Here is a 23793-nt window from a genome sequence, read left to right as displayed (position 1 = left end):
AGTGTTCACTCTCTGTAGTGTTTATAGACTGCAGTGTTCACTCTCTGTAGTGTTTATAGACTGCAGTGTTTATAGACTGCAGTGTTCACTCTCTGTAGTGTTTATAGACTGCAGTGTTCACTCTCTGTAGTGTTTATAGACTGCAGTGTTTATAGACTGTAGTGTTTATAGACTGCAGTGTTCACTCTCTGTAGTGTTTATAGACTGCAGTGTTTATAGACTGTAGTGTTTATAGACTGCAGTGTTCACTCTCTGTAGTGTTTATAGACTGCAGTGTTCACTCTCTGTAGTGTTTATAGACTGCAGTGTTCACTCTCTGTAGTGTTTATAGACTGCAGTGTTTATAGACTGTAGTGTTTATAGACTGCAGTGTTCACTCTCTGTAGTGTTTATAGACTGCAGTGTTCACTCTCTGCAGTGTTTATAGACTGCAGTGTTCACTCTCTGTAGTGTTTATAGACTGCAGTGTTTATAGACTGCAGTGTTCACTCTCTGTAGTGTTTATAGACTGCAGTGTTCACTCTCTGTAGTGTTTATAGACTGCAGTGTTTATAGACTGCAGTGTTCACTCTCTGTAGTGTTTATAGACTGTAGTGTTCACAGTATGCCGGTTTTGTAGTCTGTAGTGTTCATTCCCCATAGTGTTGACTCTCTGTAGTGTTTACAGGCTGTAGTGTATATAGGCTGTGGTTTTCAGTCTGTGATGTTATTACTACTGTCTGCTGTGTTAATTGCTTTCATGGTCTTTACACTTCACACTCTGTAGTATTTCCACTAGTTCTTTCCTCTCTGTATGTTGCTCTGTTACAGACGGGCCATGAAGGCTACTCCTAATTTCCACTGTGCGTTCCAGAACAAATGTATCATAACCAAGAGTAACCGACGTCAGTGCCAGTCCTGCCGACTACAGAAATGCCTCTCAATTGGCATGCTGAAGGAATGTGAGTGTAATTCCTTTCTTACATCTGAATTTATTCCCTGAATTTTCTCTTTATTTATAGCCTGTCCTTAGTACATGTCCTTGCATTCTCTCCCACACACCCACACACACTATGTGAGCCCTGTGTGAAATAGCCTCTTTTTTAACCATTGAGCTCTGTCTCTATGTTTTTCCTAAGCACAGTGTTTAAAAGGCAGGTCTAACTGTTTGAAGGACAACATTGTTACCATTGCTGGAGATGGTCATGCGCTTGTGTGTGTGTGTGTGTGCACGTGTGTTTGTGGGCGCGTGTGTGTGCGTGTGTCTGTGTCAGTGATCATGTCCGATGAGGCTGTGCAGAAACGGAGAATGCTCATTCGGAGGAAAAGAATGGCCGAGGAACCAGCTGTGCTCACACAAGAACAAGAAGCCATCATTCATGAGCTGCTCATGGCTCACACAAAAACATTTGACATGACCTTCTCTGACTTCAGCCAGTTTCGGGTCAGCATTTTGCTCTCATGCTCTTTCATACTCCTCTTTTTTCTTTTTCTTTTTATAATCAGGGACAGATTTATGTATTTAAAAAAAAATACAGACGCTCTTATAATTGGCACAAATTATTTTTTAATGAATATCATTTCAAAGTTGAAAAATCAGGCACATTAGGCAAATTATTATTATATTTAATTATTGGACCATTAGAGCTTTAAAAAAAAAGGAAAATGTTTCATCCAAACGATCCAAAACATCCATTTTATTCACTTATCTTGTTTTGATAAACATGCAATTAAAGTAGACATTACGGTATTTATACTTGTTTTTAAGTTACTGAACTTTTATGTTCGGAAAACAGACCCAAAGGTAAATCGCTTAAAGGTCTCTCTTTGATATCTTGTATGGCACCTAGCATACTTCTTTTCAAGTGTAATTACAAATTCTAACATATAAAGATTGCACTAGTGTACTTTTCTCCAAGTATTTAAACTATTATATCAGAAATACATTTGTATACTGGTCTGCAAACATACTTAGACATGATACTATAGCAAAAGTAAACTGTACATCTCTATAATTATACTGTACATTACTGTACACTGCCCCATTTACCCTATATAGCGTTATTATTTTTTTGCTAGGTTATCATCAGTATCGCAATTATGGCTTGGTATGATAGCTTTAGCACTGCAATTGCCATGAATAGTTTTACGTCAGTAAACAGTCGATAACTTCAACAAAAGACTACAAGTAAAAACTAGAACGAATTACCTGGTTACACAATTGCACTGTTTAACCATGTAGTACACAGTTATTGAAGGGAATTATTTATAGCCGCACTATCTGGTGTCACGCAGTCCCTAAATTTATTAGGGATAAATTTATCAATTTAAAATGTATATCTGGTATTTATATATTTCTGTAAAGCTGCTTTGTGACAATGTCCATTGTTAAAAGCGCTATACTAATGAAATTGATTTTAATCGAATTATTGCACCTAGTGGTTGAAAATGGGAACTGCAACAAATGCTTATAGAGGCTTACTGGGGCAGGAATCACATGCTCACTCTACATTTTTAGTGGTGGAGGAGCAACAGACAGGACATTTAACAGTACAATAAATTTGTACACTAAATCGGGTTAGTTGAAAGAGAAAAATACTATGTGGCCACCAACATCTTGTTTTGTAGCAAATAATCAGAATAATATCTATTCAATTTCTATTTCTCTTAGAAGGAAATGGGTTTTATGGTGCCCGCATGACCTTCTTTCCTGTGTAAAGGCTGAGAAAAAGAAGGAAATTTATTTCCCTTTTCAAATTGTTTTGGCTGTTTTCAGATCTTTTGTGTGGTTTGTGGTTGTGTAGTGAGGTGAAGGTATGCTTGAAATTTCGTTGCAACCTGTCAAACAACTGGACATAACGAGAACAGTTTAAAAACTGCTCAAAACAAGCTGCTAGACTGTACAGTATGCTGGATGACTGTACTTTGTCGCTTCTCAACTTCCTATTATGGGGTTGCTCTAAAATTCATTGGATAGTAGTCTGTAGCATAAGTCAAGTGTGATAGCTTCTGGACTTAATTTTGTTTGAGGTAATGTTATTATTAAATGTCATCCTCCCCTCCCCTAAATCTATGATCACAAGCTTCTGCTGACTAATATGCTTGTAGTAAGATAACCTGTCACGTCATTGACTTGAGATCTGAGAACAGTGTGTTGAGATCGCGACTGAAGCTGATGAGGAGACATACATGAGCTTACAGGGGTCTTTTGTCTGAAGAGAGAAAGAGAGAAGGTGTAAGCAGACATCTAATTGCTGTCTAGGGACAACTTCAGAGATCTCTTTTTTTAGACTTCAAACTATTTTAAACCATCCAGAGAATTGTTTATAATTGTTTGTGAAAAGCTATGACAGGTACAAATACTGCTATGTTTAACCAGAGTTGGTATGTGCAATTTCTTACAAATCATCTAGTTCAAGAGTTCAGGTTCAAGCACTTCCAAAAAATCTGCCCCCTAACCCTTAATTGTTCTGTATAATTACCCAATAGACTGTTCTGCATGGATAAACCCTTCAGGACTTTACATTACATTTACATTTATTCACAAGCAAAGCGATATATCAAGCAGAGAACAGTACAATAAATGCTACCATACAAGATCCATTAATTGAATTCCAGAAGAAGCAACGTGCAGAGTAGAGGTGTAAGTGCATGTTTTTTTTTTTGTTTTTTTTTGTTTGTTTGTTTTGTTTTTAGTTTCGCCAAAACATTTGGAGTCTGTTTAGGTGGAAAAGAACTTGAATTTTATTTCGGTACAACTAATTTCAAATAGCAGCTTCTGGAATGTGATTATTAAGAGTGAAATACATAAAAAGAATTACAAACCCAATTCTGAAAAAGTTGGGAGAGTATGGAGAATGCAAAAAAAAAAAACTAACGAAAAGAGTCATTTGAAAATTCAATTCACACTGTACTATACTGGAAAAAAAAACATTATTAAGACAGTATTTGATGCTTTACTTTGTGAATTTAATTTATTTTTGAAAGTGTATACTCATTTCAAAACTAATGACTCCAAAAAAGTTGGGACAGTCAACTGTTTCCCACTGTGTAACATCACCTTTTCTTTTAATAACGCTTATTAAGCATTTGGGAACTGAAGACACCAGTTGGTTAAATTTAGCAAGAAGAATTTTCTCACATTCATCCATTATGCGTTTCTTCAGCTGCTCAATTGTACGGGGCCGTCATTGCCTTATTTTGCACTTCATAATGTGCCACACATTCTCAATTGGAGACAGGTCAGGACTGCAGTCAGGTCATGCTAGCACCCGCATTCTCTGCTTACACAACCATGCGCTTGTAATCCGGGCAGAATGTAGTTTGGCGTTGTCCTGCTCTGGATGGCAGCATATGTTGCTCCAAAATGTGTACATATCTTTCTGCATTAATGGTGCCCTCACAGATGTGCTGGTTACCCATGCCATGGGCACTGACACACCCCCATACCATGACACACGCTGGCTTTTGGACCTGACGCTAATAACAGCTTGAATAGTCGTTTTCCTCTTTGGCCCGGAGAACACAATGACTGTTTTGTCCAAAATGATGTTGACTCGTCGGAACAAATCTGTTTTCGCCCTTGCCCTTTACACACAGAGATTTGACCGGATTCCTTGAATCTTTTAATTATATTATGCACTGTAGAAGGAGAAATGCACAAAATCCTACCGATTTATCTTTGGGGAATGTTGCTCTCAAAGTGTTGGATTATTTGCTGACTCATCTGTTGGCAGATTGGCGAGCCTCGACCCATCCTTGCTCTTGAAGGACTAGGCCGTTTTTGGAGGCTTCTTATATATACTATGATTAGATGATTGCCTCACCTGTTTCACATCACCTTCTTATTTCAACTTGTCACATAGCTATTAGTCCTAAATCTCCCCAGTCCCAACTTTCTTGGAATGTGTTGCATACATCAATTTCAAAATAAACATTTACCTTCAAAAATCTATGCAGTTGATTATGTAAAACATGTAATACCTTGTCTTTATATATATATATATATATATATATATATATATATATATATATATATATATATATATATATATATATATATATATTTTCAAATACAAGTCAAAGTACATTTACAAATCACTCCTCTTTGTTTTAGTAGCATTTTCCATACTGTCCCAACTTTTTCGGAATTTGGGTTGTATTTCTAAATTGTTTTTTAAAAATTTTTTTTATGGGAACAACTAATCGATGCTTTGTAGTAGCATTTTATTAACAGGTATAACCACCTTTCAGGGTTCCCAAGGTCACTCTACTATAGAACATAAAACCATGCAATAATAATAACATTTTCATAAAGTCAGAGGAATCAAGCAAGAGCAATAAAGAAGAATACAAAAAAACTGTATGTTTTTATAGCTATGAGCGCTATGAAAGTATGTAGCAAACTCAAATGGAGATGGCACAGTAAGGCAGACGAATAAGAGTTAATAGGTGTGTGTAAAAACAAGATGGAAAAGATGGGTTTTTAAAAGCTGATTATACACTGAACTGTAGGTAGTAAATGAAAGTGCTTATTGAAAGCTGTAGAATGATTCAGACAGGTCTTTGAATACTGATGATGACATTGGTTGGAAATGGCTGTGACTTTTAACCCCTACAGGGACCCATCAAAAAAATGTACTAAGGTACAGAGAAAATAATCACTTCAGAATAGACTGCAGCCATTAAGTGGTGGGGGAAAAAGTATTGATGTCTGAATACTGAATAGACTTTCCTAAATGAATTCAGTAATGTATTCATCTTAGGGGTGTAACTGAATATCAATACATTATTCAGACTGAACAGATGATGTGTCTTAAACAACGATTACAAATAGGAACAGTAGGTGTAGTATTCTTATATATATATATATATATATATATATATATATATATATATATATATATATATATATATATATAAAGGGGGAAAAAACCTTGCTTTTTTGCATACTTACTTAGCTAAGTGTGAGCTTATGCAAAAATATGTCTGACCAGTCTGTTCCTGAGACAAAGACCAAGATCATTAACATGCTCCAGTAGCCTGACCTCAACACTACCTTAGTGAACTCCAAAATATAAACATATTTCCAATAAAAGCACATTTCTACAGTATTTCTATACAAACAAAGGAAATGTGCTTTCATATATTGAGCCGATGCTCCATAAAGCTCACGCACAGTGCGGCACATCTCCAGGGTTCTCCAAAAAACCATTCCATACATTTTAAAGTTACTAACTTGTTCATATGTTTGTGCATTGTGCGTGTTCTTTGCCATTCTTAAATGATCATTGTCCATCGTTATTAAAAGGAAATCTTGGAAATTCGTACAGGCATTATTATGCAATGCTGCTTCAACCCTTTCATGCAGAAATTATTTATATGCATATCCAGATTCTTTAGATTTTTACTTAAAATTGCACAATATAAGTACTTTGATTCTGTCTAATTATCACTAATATTTAAAAGTAAACGGATTGTCCATGAATAAAAAAGACAGTATGCTTGAAATAAAAAAAAAAAAAGGGAAAAAAATTTTCCAGTGTCCAACATTTTTAACATCACAGTCGAGTGTTAGGGAAAATATTTCTAAATATACAAAAGTTACAGTTTAGGACTGTTGCATAATGCAAAAAAAAAAAAAAAAAAAAGTTTTTAAAGATCTTAGGCATTCAGTGGAGTCTGGCATAATTTTTTAAAATTAATTTTACTTCATTTTTTCTTATTTATGTTTTTATTTTATACAGAAAGCTAATAAAGTTCGAGTGAAAAATAGTCTAGAAAGTTTATGTTCATTTACAGTTGCCCATGCATAAAAGGGTTCAAGGAATTTAAGGAATTGCGAGTGTGCCCCAGCTTTATCATAGATATTAATAGCGAGGATAATAAGGTGTGAAAGAGAGCGTGGATGGTTTTTTTTATATATATAATTTTTATAATTTAACAGCTCATCAAGACTGTTATATTAAGTCTCTCTGCTCGTCATCAGTGGCTCTCTGCTCAGAAAAGATCCTTTCCTGCACAGACAAAGCATGTAAAGAAAACATCATTAATCACACACAGTTGTGTATGCTTCATGAAATTCATGAAATTAGACAAACACTCTGTCCTCCATTCACAAGTAGTGACCACACCCTCAGGGCCACAATAACAAACCCCAGAACTGAAGAAAATCTAATAAATGATAGATTTACAGATGTAAATAACAGTTTCTTGATATGGGAAAGACAGTATTCTTTTGAAATATTGTTAGCTTGCTTATTCAGAAGGTTCCACAGCACATCTGGTTCAGTAGTTGAATAAAAATGACTTCTTTTTCTGTCAGTCATGTTTTTTTTTATTAATTTATTTTTTTAAAAATCAGCCCTTCAGTATTTTCCAGAGTTTCCAGGGCATAGGTCTTCCAAATATGAAAACGAAGTGTTTTAGCACTAAACAGATACAGACAATGGCATTGTGTTACACCCCTAATTCACTTACAGAGCATAAACAATAACTTCAGAATACATCCTTAAAAGACAACGGGAAATATCTACAGTTTTTCCGTAGCTGTTTCACTGTTCCTCTGTGTTAATGCTCATCAGGTTTCTTTATTATGCTTCAGGTTTGTGAATATGAATTTAGTTTTTGCTGTTTACGACGATTAGTCCGGGATCAGCGTGAATGGACTGGAAATGTGAGAGAATTCAAAATACAAGTGCACTGTACAGTACGCTTATTACATTACATACTGTACAGGTCTTTTAATGAAGATGAAGAAAATATGCTTCTCAAAATCAGCTAAAAGAGAGCTTTAATACATGAAACAGTAAGTACTCAGTACCTTAAAAAAAATCTTTCTAATAGCCCTTTTTACAGCAAAAAAAAAGAGCGTTAGAAAGGTACTCAGTGAAAAGGCTCAAGGATTCTCCTAAACATTTATAAAGCAGCTGTGTTCTGAATACTGCCATTTCAAAATATATCATGGACTGAATACAGATACTTCAATTGCTGTGACTTGATGTGAATTTTTTTTTTTTTTTTTTTTTAATGGCCTTAATCATTTTAAGACAATTCAAAACCCCTTTCTGTAGCCGGAGCTCATAAATGTCTCATTTGATATAAAATGATCTTTATTTATAGCTATTGTCAAAATATCATACACAAGAAAATGTACACACGTTATTTTGTTTCCCTGTGCTGAGTTGTGTGTGCTGTGTGTGGTCCACAGCCGCTTGACCGTGACGCCGAGCACACCCAGGTCGCCTCGGCCAGCCACCGGCTTTCTTCTGAAACCGAGAGAGAGGAGGCGCTACAGGACACCATACAGAAAGTCATCAGACATGACTCCTCTTTTGTCAGTGTGTTCCAAACTGAGGAAGCAGAAAACAAAAGTGAAGAGGGAAAAATCAAGTTCACCAGCCTCCCTCACATTACAGACCTCAGCACTTACATGATCCAGAACGTCATCAGCTTCGCCAAGATCATCCAAACCTTCAGGTACACGATTACCTTCCGATCAGAGAGACTGTTTCAAAAAATATTTGATGGTATCTTCCAATTTTCGTTGTGCTTTGATATCCAGCAGCGTCACAAAAATCTGTGACTGAGAGTCCAAGGGAGCACAGTTTATTCTTTAGAACAAAAAATAAAGTCCTGTTGATGCTTGAAAAAACATGACTGTCTACTAGATGATTTATGCATATACTAAGTTATTTGCACAAGTAAATCACTTTAATATGTATTTTAATGGTACAGTTTGTAATGTATAAAAGTGTTTCTACACCTGTAACAATCACATCAGTTCAACGATCCCATAGAAAAACCTTAATCCAAAATTTTATCCTGAAATAGATTTTTTTTTTTATGGCATTTTGGCAGACGCCCTTATCGAGAGCGACTTAAATTCACCTCATTTATACAACTGAGCAATTGAGGGTTAAGGACCTTGCCGAAGGGCCCTACAGCAGTAGCTTGGCTTGAACTCCTGACCTTCTGAGCAGTAACCCAGAGCCTTTAACCACATGAGCGTCTCATGCTCTACCAAATTATCTAGCTGGGATAGATCTCACTAGATCTCACTAGTTTCTATATTTCAGACTTTCCATTCCGTTTTTCTGGCTGGAAAATTAGCTTCACCCTCCAGCTGGAACAGCTGCTGAGCTGTAGAAAATTACAGTCTGCTCCCGTAAGGTGTAAAATATTATTATTAGGCGTCCAAGTAGGTAGGGGACCAAGATTGGCCTGGTGCTTTGCATTAGAGCAACATTTTACCTTTCGTTCATCAGCGCCTAAACCATGACACATGTTGTCAGTATTATTTTTATGTCTGATTCTATGGCTCATACCAAAAAAGAATATTTAGCTCCACCCCTTTGAATTTGTTCTAATTTACATCATTTGCAAAATCTACTTTTGTGAATTAGTGATGGGAAGTTCCGATCATTTTACCGACTCGGATCTTTAAGTCTCGTTCAGCAAAATGAACAAATCTTTCTTTGAGTAATTTCGTTCATTTCAGCAGAATATAATTAAAATGTTACATGTTATATTTCCCAACACACCTAGTACTTAATAAACTATAAAAATAACCTATAGGCGAATGCAGCCAAAGCCGAATTATGAGAAACAGAAATGATTCATTAATTGCTTATCTGGGTCTTCAGGCGATGCAGTCTGTTAGTTCACCTCACCTCCCAATCCGAGTCCTTCTTTCTTTTGTCACGTCACATTTGTCACGTCTGTTCCCCGGAAACAGAAATGATTAGTTCACGTCTCGAGTCTTCGGGTTCGAGTCGTTCGTTCCCGAACCCAAAGACTCGAGACGTGAACTAATCATTTCTGCTTCCTGTACAGAGCCTATGGGGCTGTTGCAGTGCATGCGCGGTGAAAAATGAACGAATCACTCGGAGACAACTAGTTGTTCCCGAGTCATATTAAAGATCCGTTCAAAATGAACAAACCATTCATGAACGACACGTCACTACTGTGAATTAGTCCTAGGTTTTAGATATACTGACAAGAATGTGAATCAATAATTATCCAAAATATGTTAACATTTGTAAACAAAATGGCTGCCACAGTCCAATCTATTCTTCATGGGGCATATTCACTGCCCAAAAACTCCAGTTGGTTTGTATAACTTTGCAAGTTTATGTTTCTGAATTAGACATTTAAAATATTGGCCAGTGATTATATTGTATCTGTATTATCTCACAAATGCTATGGTGCTTGGATCCCAATGACTTTTATTTTATGATGTCTGTTTTGTATTCTTTATATGGTATGTGTATGAACGCTTTGTTTTCTATCCAATGAACCAACTTAAGATGTATTGTCCTTCTATAAAAGGAAACGTGTTTGTGTGTTTTGTTTGCAGAGATCTAACAATAGAGGATCAGATCTCATTGCTGAAAGGTTCCGCGTTCGAGATCGTCCAAATGCGTTTCAACATGCTGTTTAACGAAAATACGGGGATTTGGGAATGTGGCTCGCTGAAGTACTGTATGAATGATGCCCAGCGCGGTGAGTCTCAGCATTCTGCTAGACACAAGCCATTGCTGTCAGCCTTTTGAGAAACCTCATCCGGGGATCATTCATTTCTTGTTAAAAGAACAGGAACTTGGAATACATGTTTGTACGAATGAATTGAAAGAACCCTAGAACAGTAGAAAAAACTTATTCACATGTTGATTAAATTGAAATCTACTAAACAAAAAATATCAAGTCTCTCACTGCAGCGGCCTTAGAACCCCAGCTACTGGGGGTTGCACTCAATGCCGGTTCCAAGCCCGGCTAAAATGGGAGGGTTGCGTCAGGCAGGGCATCCGGCGTAAAACCTGTGCCAAATCAAATATGCAGACCAATGATCCGCTGGGGTGGTGGTGGTTAGCACATTCACCTCACACCTCCAGGGTCGGCGGTTCGATTCCCACCGTGGCCCTGTGTGCGGAGATTGCATGTGCTCCCCGTGCTGCGGGGGTTTCCTCCGGGTACTCCGGTTTCCTCCCCCAATCCAAAGACATGTATGGTAGGCTGATTGGCGTGTCTAAAGTGTCCGTAGTGTATGAATGGGTGTGTGAATGTGTATGTGAGTGTGCCCTGCGATGGACTGGCACCCTGTCCAGGGTGTACCCCGCCCTGTGCCCGATGCTCCCTGGGATAGGCTCCAAGTTCCCCGTGACACTGAAAAGGATAAGCGGTATAGAAGATGGATGGATGGAATACAAAAAGTCTGTTTTATGAACTTATGAGCAACTTGTGAAACCTAGAACTATGTAAGGAAATTTAAACTGATCAAATGTTTTGTAGCTTCAGACCAATGGATTAGATAATGGAAATGTCACAAGAAAAATATGTTTTGCTCCTTTTAAGCATGAAGAGCAGCAAAATCATGTTTATTTGAGAGGTGTGAGACACTGCAGTGAGCACAAAGCTAATTAAAAGAGGTGGTGAAAAAAAGACATTTTTACAGATGTTAATTTTGGCCAGATGAAAAGGATTGATGGTTCGACTCCCACGGTACAGAAAATGGATGTACTGTTGGATGGACTGTTGTCATATACTAGACATCAGACTTAATTTAGGCCAGAAATTATGTTTTGTTTTGGGGCCAAGTCAAGATGGACCGGGACCAAACGATAGTTGCTATAGTTGACGATATTTGGGCTGGATTTGGTTTAGATTTGAGCTGATCATGGACATTTCTGGTTAGTCACTGCTCAGTGGGACATGCTGGTTAAGAAGCTTTTTAGTCAGGTGCATGGATTACTGGTTCTTCAGTGAAATAAGGAACCAAAAGAGACAACTTTTCTTCAGATACAGTCATAATTTTAAGGACTGCATCAAGAAGAAAGGAAACTGTAGTGTAAGCCCAAACCAAAATTTTGTATAGTTATCATTACTAAATTAATTTAATTTCTGAAAGTGAAACAACCCCTAGATTTGATTTGGGCTGTTATTTTCCCCCACATCATTCACGTTACACCATGAATGTGACCTCAAGATATCTTGCATTACCTCCCTACCACTCTAATAGATTCATTGTCATTCTGTGGATAAATTTCAGATTTTAGCTCTTCCATCTAATATCACCACCTGCACTGAATGTTGGTCAGTGTTCAGCTTGGTAGCCAAGCATTGTTAACTCCCCAGGACAAGGTTGTCAGATTCTGCTCACCTCCACTAACAAGATTGGGAAGGAAAGGACATGCTAACAAGCTTCAGCAAAATGGAGGAGACCAGCAGGGGATATCGTACAGTAATGATGAAGAATACAAAGGCACAGATCCCGTGACTCAGACGTGACACAGTCAGTTAAACCGCTTGCTGAGAGAAACTGGCTCTCACCTGCAGAACAACCAAGCTGTTAATAAAGGTCATGCGTGGGAGTACATGTCATTCCACTGTGACGTATGGCCTCTCCTCCATAACAAGTCATGCTCAGATTAGCTCTGAAGAGAAAGCTGATATGAAGGGTAGTTTTTCTGTATCATCCTGGAGATACAGACTCCAATAGTCATTGATTTATTAACCAGTTGTTCCAATTGATACTCAGTATCATTATTGGGCCAATACCAGTAAAAAAAAAAAAAAAAAAATGGTGGACCATTATATAAGGATAGGATATCAGATCCTGTAATAAATGGCAAAGATTGGAATTGGATTTGGAAAATAAATGTTTTTTTGGGACTGAAAGTGTTTACATACACTATATAGATAAAAGTTTATGGACACCTGACCAACATGCCCATATGTGGTTCTTCCCCAAACTGTTGCCACAAAAATTGAAAGCACATAATTGTATGGAATGTCTTTGTATGCTGTAGCTTTACAGCTTCCCTTCACTAGAATTAAGAGGCCCAAACCTGTTACAGCATGGCAGTGCCTGTATACACAAAGCGAACTCCATGAAAACATGGTTTGTCGAGGTTGGAGTGGAAGAACTTGAGTGTCTTGCACAGAACCCTGACCTCAACCCCTGGAATGAACTGGAATGCTGACTGCACCCCAGGCTTCCTCGCTTGATATCAGTGCCTGAACTCACTAATGCTCTTGTGACTGAATGAACACATCAGCACAGCCATGCTCCAAAATCTAGTGGAAAGACTTTGCAGAAGAGTGGAGGTTATTATAACAGCAGAGAGGGATTAAATCTGGAATGGGATGTTTTACAAGCATATACTGGTGTGATGGTCACACAAATGGTGTCACTTTTTTTGTGTGTGTGTATGTGTCATATATGGTTTGGGTTTTCTAGCTGGTTTTCCAATTTTCTAGAAATGCTATGTGATCACTTGTTCGGTAGAAGTTACCCACCCTGGAACAGAGAGATTTGATACATCACGGTCGCTAAACTAAAATTCTGTCAGATCTAATAAAGTATCAGTAAGAACAATAGAATGAATCTGGTGATTTCTGCCACCATTTTAACCACACTGTGTGATGCCTGAGCTGATACATACGATTATAGCATGTGTAATGTTGACTTGGCGTCGGCCTCATTTTAATATTTGGATATCTATATGAATTAACGAACGCATATTTCATTAACAGTTAGGAGAGGGGAAAAATATTTTAGCAGACACAATATTGAGAAATAGATGTTACAGATAGAAGCGTACAGCAAAAGCCGAAAGGACATGCGAGCAAGTGTGCAGTTCCAGTGAATATCACCATGGCTTTGATTCGTCAAGTGCCGTAGGTGCGATATTGTTCTATAAACAAGAAATTAATATTATGTAACTCACATATTGCCAAAAACTGCTGTTTATTTTCGCTCCACTAGTGGAAATAGATCTCAAAAAAGCCACACTCACTTTACAGCCCATCGTCTAGCTGGCTAGCTACCTCACACTGATTTGTATATCCAGTTAAAGGTGCGTCCGGTCAAATTGGTGTCCCTTTGTCCTTTTCCTGTTCATCTGAAAACTATCGTTTGCCATGTCTGCTGATGATGACACTAACGCTACTTTAGCAACCAGAATTTTATGTGGCGAAGACAGACGAGTGGAGTGATACACATAATGAAACGTCCCAGTGCGGTTATAGTAAATGTAAGCACTCTTGGAACCCCATTTGACCAATCAGATTAGTTGACCAGAACGAACTACTGTGTACAATTTAAACTGATGAGTACTGAATGAATTTGAGACATTGTACTGATGAGTAGAATGTTGAAGAACATCTGGTACATCTGGTATGATATACATAAACGAGAGAGAGAGAGAGAGAGATGGAGAAGTGTGAGAAGGTTGTTCCTCTTTGTGACCTCTTGTGCTGGATCCAGCCAGTCAGCTCAATATTTAAGCATGTAGCCCTATTGTAAAGTGCAGCCTGTGGAGCTGGTAGCAGTCCAAATAGAGAAACATTTAATTGCCACAGAGTTTAGAAAGGAACACTTACTGGAGTAATAAAGTGTATGTAGTCAGAGTGGGAATAGGAATCTGTTACCACAGGTCCCTTACCAGAACCTTCAAATGAACAGTTCCTCAGTGGTGGATTGAACTTCCAAACTCACTCCAGAACGCAGAATCTGTCACTATCTTCAAAAAACAGCTAAAGACCCACCTCTTCTGTGCCAACCCCACATTATCAAATAAATAATAATATAAAAACACCTACTCTTACACCTCTACTCTGTGCACTTTGCTTTTCTAGAACTCAGTTATAAATCTTGTATTGTAGCGCTACTTCTCTGCTTGATACATCACTTTGCTCGTATTACCTCATTTGTAAGTTGCTTTGGATAAAAGCGTGTGAAAAATGAATAAATGTAAATGTATAATGAGAAAAATGCGTGAATGCTCCATGTGAGACAGTAGTGGTGGAAGGTATAAATGAAACGCACCGAGATGTTGGAGCGTGCCACATGTAGGGAAGTACCTCATCTGTGTGCATTGTAGTTAAGAATTTAAAAGGAATTTTACTAAACTGTATTGAAAATGTATTGTCTCATATCACTACAGCTGCATATCTGAGACTAAAATACTCCTGGGGTCCAGACATTTTATTCCCGATCTGCCTTTAACCATGATAGTACCACCGATAATTGAGAAAGTCCTAGAACAAAGGGGCCGGTATGGCTGCAGGTTTTCATTCCAACCAAACACCTGAATGCACTTGTTTAATCTATTCATCGAATGTACCTCCAATGGCTGGAATGAAAACATGCAGCCATAATGCCCCTTTGCAGATAAGTTGGAAGACGCCAGATATATGCCTCTCTCTGCTCTATCTGCATAAAGTCCCCCACCCCGCATAAGTCGTTTGACTTTCCTCTCTTTGCTACATCTCAAACAGCTGGTTTTCAGCGCCACCTGTTGGACCCTCTCATGAAGTTCCATTACGCACTGCGCAGGCTGCACTTACATGAGGAAGAGTACGTCCTGATGCAAGCAATTTCACTGTTCTCACCAGGTACACTACACACATTCACACACACTGTGCTACAAGTCTTATTATGCTGCCTTAAATCACATCATCCTAGTCCTAATCTTTAATCATATACAGATTACATGAAAGGATTCTGAGGACTGAATGGGGGGAATTAATATAATTGTGTTTTCCAATTCAGCACATATGCTTGGCAATTCTTCTTGATAAATTTAGAATAGTTGTGCCAGAAAGAATATGGTTTTAAATACTGAAACTGAGAGAAGCCAAAAACGTCATATACAGTATAATTACTTGGAACCAATTGAAACTGAGAAAAATATCCACTTATGAGTTTTGATTATTTGAATAATAGACGTCACTTTTTTATGTAGTGTACTGAACGTACAATTTTCCAGTGTTTTTATGCTTCTGCCACTAAGTCTGGTTTGTCCATCCATGTGGCCACGCAACCATGACGACTGTTAGCTCTATATCTCAAGAGTGAGTGCTTGAATGTTTGCAGGATTTATATGGATTTATTATTTTGACCAGATAAACTGTTTAGATTTTAGAATCAATCCAAGCAGGATCAAGGTCACAGCAAGGTCAAATATGGTTTTTCTTCAATAGCTTCCTTCCTGCTCGTCGTAATGAAACGTTACGTACAGGATTCATATTCTGGGACTTCAGCCCCATTTTTTGGCTGTCTTTGCCATCTGACTGTGTCCATGTTTGTGTTGATTTTGATGTATGTTTTGGATCATTGTCCTGTTGGAAGATCCAACCACTGTCCATTTTAAGCGTTCTCACGGAGGCAGTCAGGTTTTCATTTAATATCTGTTGATATTTGATAGCGTCCATGATGCCATGTATCCTAACAAAATGTCCAGGTCCTCTGGCAGAAAAACAGCCCCAAAACATTAAAGATCCACCTCCATATTTAACCGTGGGCATGAGGTACTTTTCCATATGGCTACCTCTCTGTGTGCACCAAAACCACCTCTGGTGTTTATTACCAAAAAGCTCTATTTTGGTTTCATCTGACCATAGAACCCGATCCCATTTGAAGTCCCAGTAGTGTCTGACAAACTGAAGACGCTCGAGTTTGTTTTTGGATGAGAGTAAAGACTCTTTCCTAGAAACCCTCTTTACCCTTTTCGGATAAATTCATCCACTGGTTACAAAGATAATTCCATATAAATCCTACAAACATTCACAGCTCATTCAGGAGATATCATACTAATTTCCTACTAATCTCGTATAGAGGTACAGATGAAAAACCCCAAAACATAACTTCACACCTTGTGACAGAGGTATAAAAATAAAATGATATTTATGTAAATTAGGCCAAAGTTCTGCGATGGACTGGCACCCTGTCCAGGGTGTACCCCGCCTTGTGCCCGATGCTCTCTGGGATAGGCTCCAGGTTCCCCGTGACCCTGAAAAGGATAAGCGGTATAGAGGATGGATGGATGGAGGCCAAAGTTGAAGCATCGGGGGAAAACACAAATGTATTAAATACACCACAGGGGGGGGGGGGGGGGGGGAGAGAATTTTATTTAATGTAGCAGGTCTATAATTAAAATATATGGAATTTATATTGAAATACTTCTGTCAGCAGCCAAGCTCCATATAATAAAGGGTGAGAATAACATTTAACCATTTTGACACTATTTACCCATTTCACTACTTGTGATCATGATCTGTGAAAGCTAACACACTAAATGTCTCGTTGGCTAAAAGTGCATTTCTCCGTTTTCAACGTTTTGTCCAAATTGAATTCTGTTCATTCTGTTCCCAGCACAAAACCGGCAATGTACTGTAAATGAGCTATCAATGCTGTGAATGTGCACAAACACAGAGTGAATCAGCTCTTAAGGATTCAGGGTGTGTTTTTGTGTGTTCAGACCGGCCGGGTGTGATGCAGCACAGAGTGATTGATGAGCTTCAGGAGATATTAGCTCTCACACTACAGAGCTACATCAGTGCGAAGCGAAGCGGCCCAGAGAAACAGTAAGAGATCATGGCGTCCCAGCCTAATTCATTTCCTGAAACCTGATCTGCACAAAAGACAAGTAAAGGTCTACGGTTAATTAAAGGATGCTGTAAAATGAGCAAGCGCTGAAATTGAGAGCATTCAACTCTTAGTATTTTTCACACAATTTGAAGTTAACATGACAAAAACATTCAGAAATCCAAAGACTCCTTCCAAGCTGTTATACTCAATTATTTACAACTTTACCCAAACACTAAGCATCCTCTGACCTTTGACTCTTTCTCCCTCTGCCAGTTTACTGTTCCCAAAAATCATGGCGTGTCTGACTGAAATGAGGACTATGAACGAGGAACACACTAAGCAGGTGCTGCAGATTCAGGACATCCAGCCAGAAATGTCCCCCCTGATTCTGGAGATCGTGAGCAGACATTTCTGACCCTTATACTAGACGTCATACCTCAGAACAAACAACAGCAAGAGCATGTAAATCCTCACGGTTGAACATCACAGGCCCGCTTCGCGCTTTTTCTGTGGACGTCTTTGGTACAGATGGATGATTCGGTGCGTGCGTCGTGCCAATGCAGCATTCCAGCAGCTTTACTTTGAGCTGGCTCAAACATTACACAAGGATGTTTGTCATAAAAAGGTACACTGTGATGATCAGAGAAAGGATCGGCGAGATGTGACATCACCGGCTAGTGCCTTTATCTAAGATCTCAGTTAAAGGCTAATGATATTATGATCCATGTGACCAATGACCACTAGCCACTTAAACAAAAACATGGCAGAATTATAGAGAAATGGTTGACAAACCCCCAAGCTTCATTTGTATCAAATGAAATACTCTTAACAATTCCGTAACGTAGCACCGGACAGATGTTGACGATTTTGGTAGTTACGTCTTGCAAAAGTTTGGCTAAAGGCTGGGTGGGAGTGCAATGTTGACCAAACTCAGTTCTGCCTCTCTACAAGCCAGTCCTCTGCCTCGTAAAGGCAGAGCTCAAGGGTGGAGCGGAGATTGAAATTGTTACAGACATCAAGCATGCGCTACCATCGATGTAACCCAGGATGGCTGAAAAATCGCGTCCGTGTCAGCCTGAAACGGCTGAGAAACTGTGCATAGCTACAGCTACACTATAGTCAGTGACTTATATGATGGTTACCTGATAACATGGCCATGGGTATCTCTGAGGTTGCTGCTACTAATCAAATAGCCACAGAATGTTTAAATACATCTCAGAAATGCTGCTTTAGATGGATAAATGAGATTAGAAAATATAAGCTCCTTTAGACTAAACCTTAGTCACACCTACCAGTAGCAGTGTTTCATTGTAAAACATTAATAGGCTGTGCACCTGGATAAATGTAGCCTAGTTCAAAAGGAGATTATCGGTTTGTTGGCTGGACTCAGGCTTATTTTACTCAAGCTGATTGAAAGCTTGTGGGGTTTCTTCAAACAGTTGAAGAAACACCAGGCTAGGTGTTTAGGACACAGGTTTTCAAAAGTGGGGTCCGAGGACAAGACGCCTAGCCAGGTGTGTGCGTGTTTTGTCATTTTGTTACAGTGGTGAAAATCACAGACCACAGCTCGTCTTATTAGAGTGTCTGTATCAGGAGCGTAACACAATCACGCTATCTTGTATTAGTTTATTACTCCGAATATCCGTATCGGTATTCAGCTTTATAGACAATGTGGGCATGGTGTAAAAACCAGACGGTGGAAATCCCAGCACTCGATTATTAATTTTTGTTTGTAGCCGTTTGGAATGTTTTCTAATGAATTTAGATGGTCCTGTTTACCAAAATATAAACAAATTAAATGAAAAATACTCCAGTACAATGTCCAAATAGACCTAATGTTCAGGAATAAAATACGTGCAGTTAACAGCTGGAATATTATTGAACATGTTCAAATAATGAGCCTATATAGCTGGATTATATTGATCAAATAAATCCATACTGAATTTATTTTACAGTTTGCTGTCTGCAGAAAGTTTGAGATCCCTGTGCTGCAGGTGAATTGCCAGCCAGTCAGTGGTCTAAAATAGACAGGAACACAATTCAAGACACTGCACGTCCTTAACTGACAGACGAGTGGAGGTGTAAACAAGTGTTTATTAAAGAAAGCATACATGCAACTGCTTTCTTATCTCGGGATCTTAAAATTTAGCCCGTTTCCTACAATAAACCAAATCAATGCAAAGACATGACCAGACAAGGCTAAGGTCCGAGGTTGATACAGGGTTTGCATGCACTTTTAATTCCACCACTAAATGATATAGGATCCTAAATGCCATGTATTGGCAGTAAATGTCATCAAAATGGTTAAATTGGAATAAAGTTACTCACATAAATGCACCCTGCTGGGGAAAAAATATAAAAACAAACATTAGAAACTCTCAAAGAATTTGTAATGGGTTTAATGGTTATAATGGAAACTAATGCTCCCTGTGGGTCTCGACTGGTAATTTCTTGCCCTCTATTGTTGGCACGTTATGTCTACTGGTAAGGACCAATAATGGTAATGGTTTTAATGGTTAGCTGTTGGTTTGTAACGGTACTTGTACTGGAAACCATTAGAATTACTGTGATGGTTCCGGTTGTTTTTTTTCAGCAGGGTATTTAAAAAAACCAAACAAACAAACAAAAATATATACCCATTAACGTATATAAGACTTGCCCTCAATTTGATTCAACTGTACTTTGAACACATCACAAAGATAATGGTTTTATTCTTAGAAGGAAAATAAAGCACTGAAGAGGCTTTACTGCCTTGCTTTAAAGCGCACCGATTATGGTTTTGAAACGTGCCTAATTTTGTTTTAGAGGTTTCATACAATAGATTTACAAGCATCCAAGATCAAAGATTTAACGTGCTCATAATTTAAACTGCAACATCACCCCCCCCCCCCCCCCCCCCCCCAAGTGTCAAAAACGACTCATTAAATGATCCGTTCTAAAGGATTCATTCTAAACTCCTCCTTTCAGAGAGCATACTCTGTTGTGATTGGTCAGATGTCCCAGTCTGTTGTGATTGGTCTACCGCTGTCAGCGAGCAGCCAATGAAGACCAGAGCTTTTTTTTCAGAACTTTTGATTTTTGAAAGTTTGCAGACGTTTTTACATTCACAAACAGCTCTAACAACACACTACATGAAAGGAAATATTTGAAAAACCATAACAGGTGCACTTTAAGTTATTCTGCCTTTCACGTACAAAGTCACATGCCAGTGATCGTGTATAAACCTTAGAGCTGCAACCATGATGCCTGTGGAAAGAAGCTGTCCATTGTAAACGATACAACCCCCCCTCCCCCAACAATATTTTTAAAAAAACACTACGATGCTAATCGTGTTTGTTGTAGGAAGAGATTATGCTTAAACGTGTGATGTGGGATGTGTACGTCGTGATATTTTATTACAATAAGAGAAGAGATTTAATACTACATGAAAATTTTATGTTGTGAGATTTCACTTGTAACATGTACCTCAGTGATGGACTCTACAGGGTGAAGGGTGAAAGTAATGCAAAGTTTCTCAGAATAAAAACGCCAATATTGGAAGTAATCGAACAGGAAGAACTATGTGCTCGGATGATGTACACCATTAGCGATGTATTTCACCCATACGTGTGCCAATCAGGGACAAAATGGCACTTTTGGCCATATGGGTCCTAAAAATACATTATGTGTAAAACATGATCACCAGCACCGGGATGTTTATTGCACAGTACTTCAGTTTACAGGTCGAAAAATGTTACAGCGCCATCTGGTGGCACAAGTACATAGAAGCTCAGCTTTAACTGGAGTCTAATGACCACATCTGAGCCCAGGTCAGGTCAGGTCGCTTACACACACATTTCAGTTTTGATAATGTACCAAAGTGTATGTGTGACACCAAAAAAACACAAAAAAAACAAAAACAACAAAAAAAAAAAACAGCCAAATGTTTCTGTATGATGTCTTTTGCTGTCTGCTGAAATGCTTTAAATGTAAATATAGAGGTTTATTAATGCAACCAAACTGTTTACACACACATTAGTGTGCAGAATGCACAAATTAATGAACCATCGATGATCAGTGAAGCCACTCAGGTCTGTTTTCTGTCTGAATATATTTGTATAGATGTTCTAAGTTAGGAAAATAAATGGGATGTTTAAAGTTAATGTATTGTTCATTGACAGCTGTGACTTTTAAATAAACTTTCTCTTATTACAAAAATCTTCTATATTATTCACTGGAGGCTTTGTGGAGACCAGTAAGGTTTATTATACTGGGAAAACTAAACTGTCTGCAATAGCTTTCAATCATTGTTAGGGATGGAAGTATTGTATTTTACCAACACTTTTTACATTATAAAGCCCTACTCAAACTGGGTTAGTCTTGCATGCGAAGGTAATATAGTTATTACTGGTGTATCTCTGGGATTTGAGTCCTGTCCAACCTGCCATGTGAGAAAGTGTTTTTTTTTTTTTTTTATTACACAGGCTGCATATACCAGTTTCTGGAAAGATTAGACATATTTTATCTACCATGAAATGTCCAGCAGCAATAAGCTTAGGTAATGTAGTGTACATTAATATCCAAATTGTTATTAGTGTATTTAAAAAAAAAAACATTCTGTGGGAAGAGTGATTTCAGTCTTTTTCTTCACGGAAGCACTCCTTTCTACCGTCTTCCACCAAAACCAAATCATACTGGACAAGTTACATAGATGAGATTTAAAAGAACTTGAGAGAAGTGATGCTTCTTGGGGTTTTGGGCAAGTTATTGAGTTCCTAGCATAGGTACAGTGTACTGCATGTTATCAAGCACAACACAATCGGTGTGTATTAGAATGAGGTGTACTATATAGTATGTAGTTCGTATGAAACCAGTTTAATAAAAGACCAAGTATAATTTTTTGGTCTGATTTGTTTAATTGGATTGGGTTTTCTACTTTAAGGACTTCTGAAAATGTGTTGATGTTTTAGGTTGTGAAATACCACCACAATATAAAATATACTTCAAATAGGAAGGAAGCAGATATTCGATCTTGCTGTGACCTTGAACCTGCATGGATCGATTCCAAAATCTAATCAGTTCATCTGCAGGTTACAATGATCATTCCATATACATCCTACTAACATTTAACCGTGTGCACGTGAGATATTGTGCTAAAGATTGATACGGGTAACATCAGACAGACAGAGATATAAAGAAAAAAAATAAAAAATCTTAAATAGCTTTCTCCCTATATTTATACATGTTTTGGACAACCCGAAAACACAGTGCCGCTGTCACCTAGTGGCTGAGGCGTATAATTATTATTCCATTTAAAATATGTTAAATGAAATATAATGATCCAGAACACTAATAGGCTCTGTCCTAAATAGGTCATCTACACTCCTAGGTCACTCCTGGATCACCTACAAAATTAAGAACCCATAAAGTTTCTGCGGTTGGCACTCTGGGGGAACCAGATTCTATGCAGAACCCTACAACAGAGTGTTTGCCTATCAGACGTAGTATCTATTCAAGTAGAACCCTTTCCCTTATGTAGAACCCTTTCCCTTAATTATTATCCTTAATTAGTGTAAGAGTATAGTCATGGTGAGACTAAGATTCATGAAGCGTTGAAACATTCCACCCAAACATGTTCTCGAGGCTTGTAGTGTCCACTAGCGCCACCTCGTGGTCAGAGGAACGCAGGCCTGTGCAGCATGCTAAACAGTTTTACATGCAGAACTGCATGTGTAAAACTTGGCTAAGTGTAAGTATGTCGGTTTTTATCGTATTCTAGACATGAACTCTACATAATTCAAAGCATAATGCGTGCAAAGATATGCTGCATTTTCCTGCATGTTTATAGAGCTCGTGTGTTGCGTGTTTGTCATTGATTTTCTCATGGCTGTAGATGAAAATCTAGCATTCATCTGCATCTCGTTAACATTTCCTGCTTAAATAAACTCAGGAGCCAATGACTAATAATACCCGTCTACATTTTATACTATACAGAGTAATCCCGAGAATCCATAGAGAACATGGGTGACAATGGAGGAAAAAATGTGCCGCAGTGTCTTCCATCATTAATGTAACCTGCTATTGATAAGCTTTATGTAGGGGACAAGAAGCACGAAAGCACACAGTTTACACTGATCATTCATTAAAAACCCAATTTCACCATGCTGCCTTGTTCTTAACTGTCCATGAGCTCTGGAAAAAATATATATAAATAAAAGTAAATAATAATAATAATAATAATAATAATAATAAATTCACCAATCACCACAACACATCCGCACAACAGCACTATGTCCCAAATGCCTTCCCCTTCAGGACTGCTTCCCCTCACTCCACACTTGGAAGAACGTATAGAGCTTAGGGTGCCATTTTGGGCACAGCCTTACACCTCTCCTCCGGTGACGTTACGCAGTAAAGGACACAGAAACAAGATAGAGAGCACGTGTTCATTTCCAAGCTATCCT

General features: G+C 38.2%; 1 protein-coding gene across 3 annotated transcripts in view; it reads left to right on the top strand.

Moving 5' to 3' along the window:
• Window positions 1–21547, top strand: part of nr1i2 (nuclear receptor subfamily 1, group I, member 2) — a 46733-nt gene extending 25186 nt beyond the window's left edge. For all 3 annotated transcript variants that reach the window (XM_017469633.3, XM_053680913.1, XM_017469632.3), the window contains 7 exons: window positions 811–941; window positions 1254–1423; window positions 8189–8457; window positions 10337–10482; window positions 15259–15375; window positions 17241–17346; window positions 17624–21547. In XM_017469633.3, the coding sequence (XP_017325122.1) occupies window positions 811–941; window positions 1254–1423; window positions 8189–8457; window positions 10337–10482; window positions 15259–15375; window positions 17241–17346; window positions 17624–17765 (1081 nt within the window). In that variant the 3' untranslated portion in view covers window positions 17766–21547. The remainder of the gene's footprint in view (window positions 1–810; window positions 942–1253; window positions 1424–8188; window positions 8458–10336; window positions 10483–15258; window positions 15376–17240; window positions 17347–17623) is intronic.
• The last annotated feature ends 2246 nt before the right edge of the window (window positions 21548–23793 follow it).

Source organism: Ictalurus punctatus, chromosome 6 (assembly GCF_001660625.3).
Source record: "Ictalurus punctatus breed USDA103 chromosome 6, Coco_2.0, whole genome shotgun sequence".
Taxonomy (NCBI): Eukaryota; Metazoa; Chordata; class Actinopteri; order Siluriformes; family Ictaluridae; genus Ictalurus; species Ictalurus punctatus.
The sequence above is the reverse complement of the archived record's forward strand: the minus strand, read 5'-3'. Positions and strand labels throughout refer to the sequence as shown.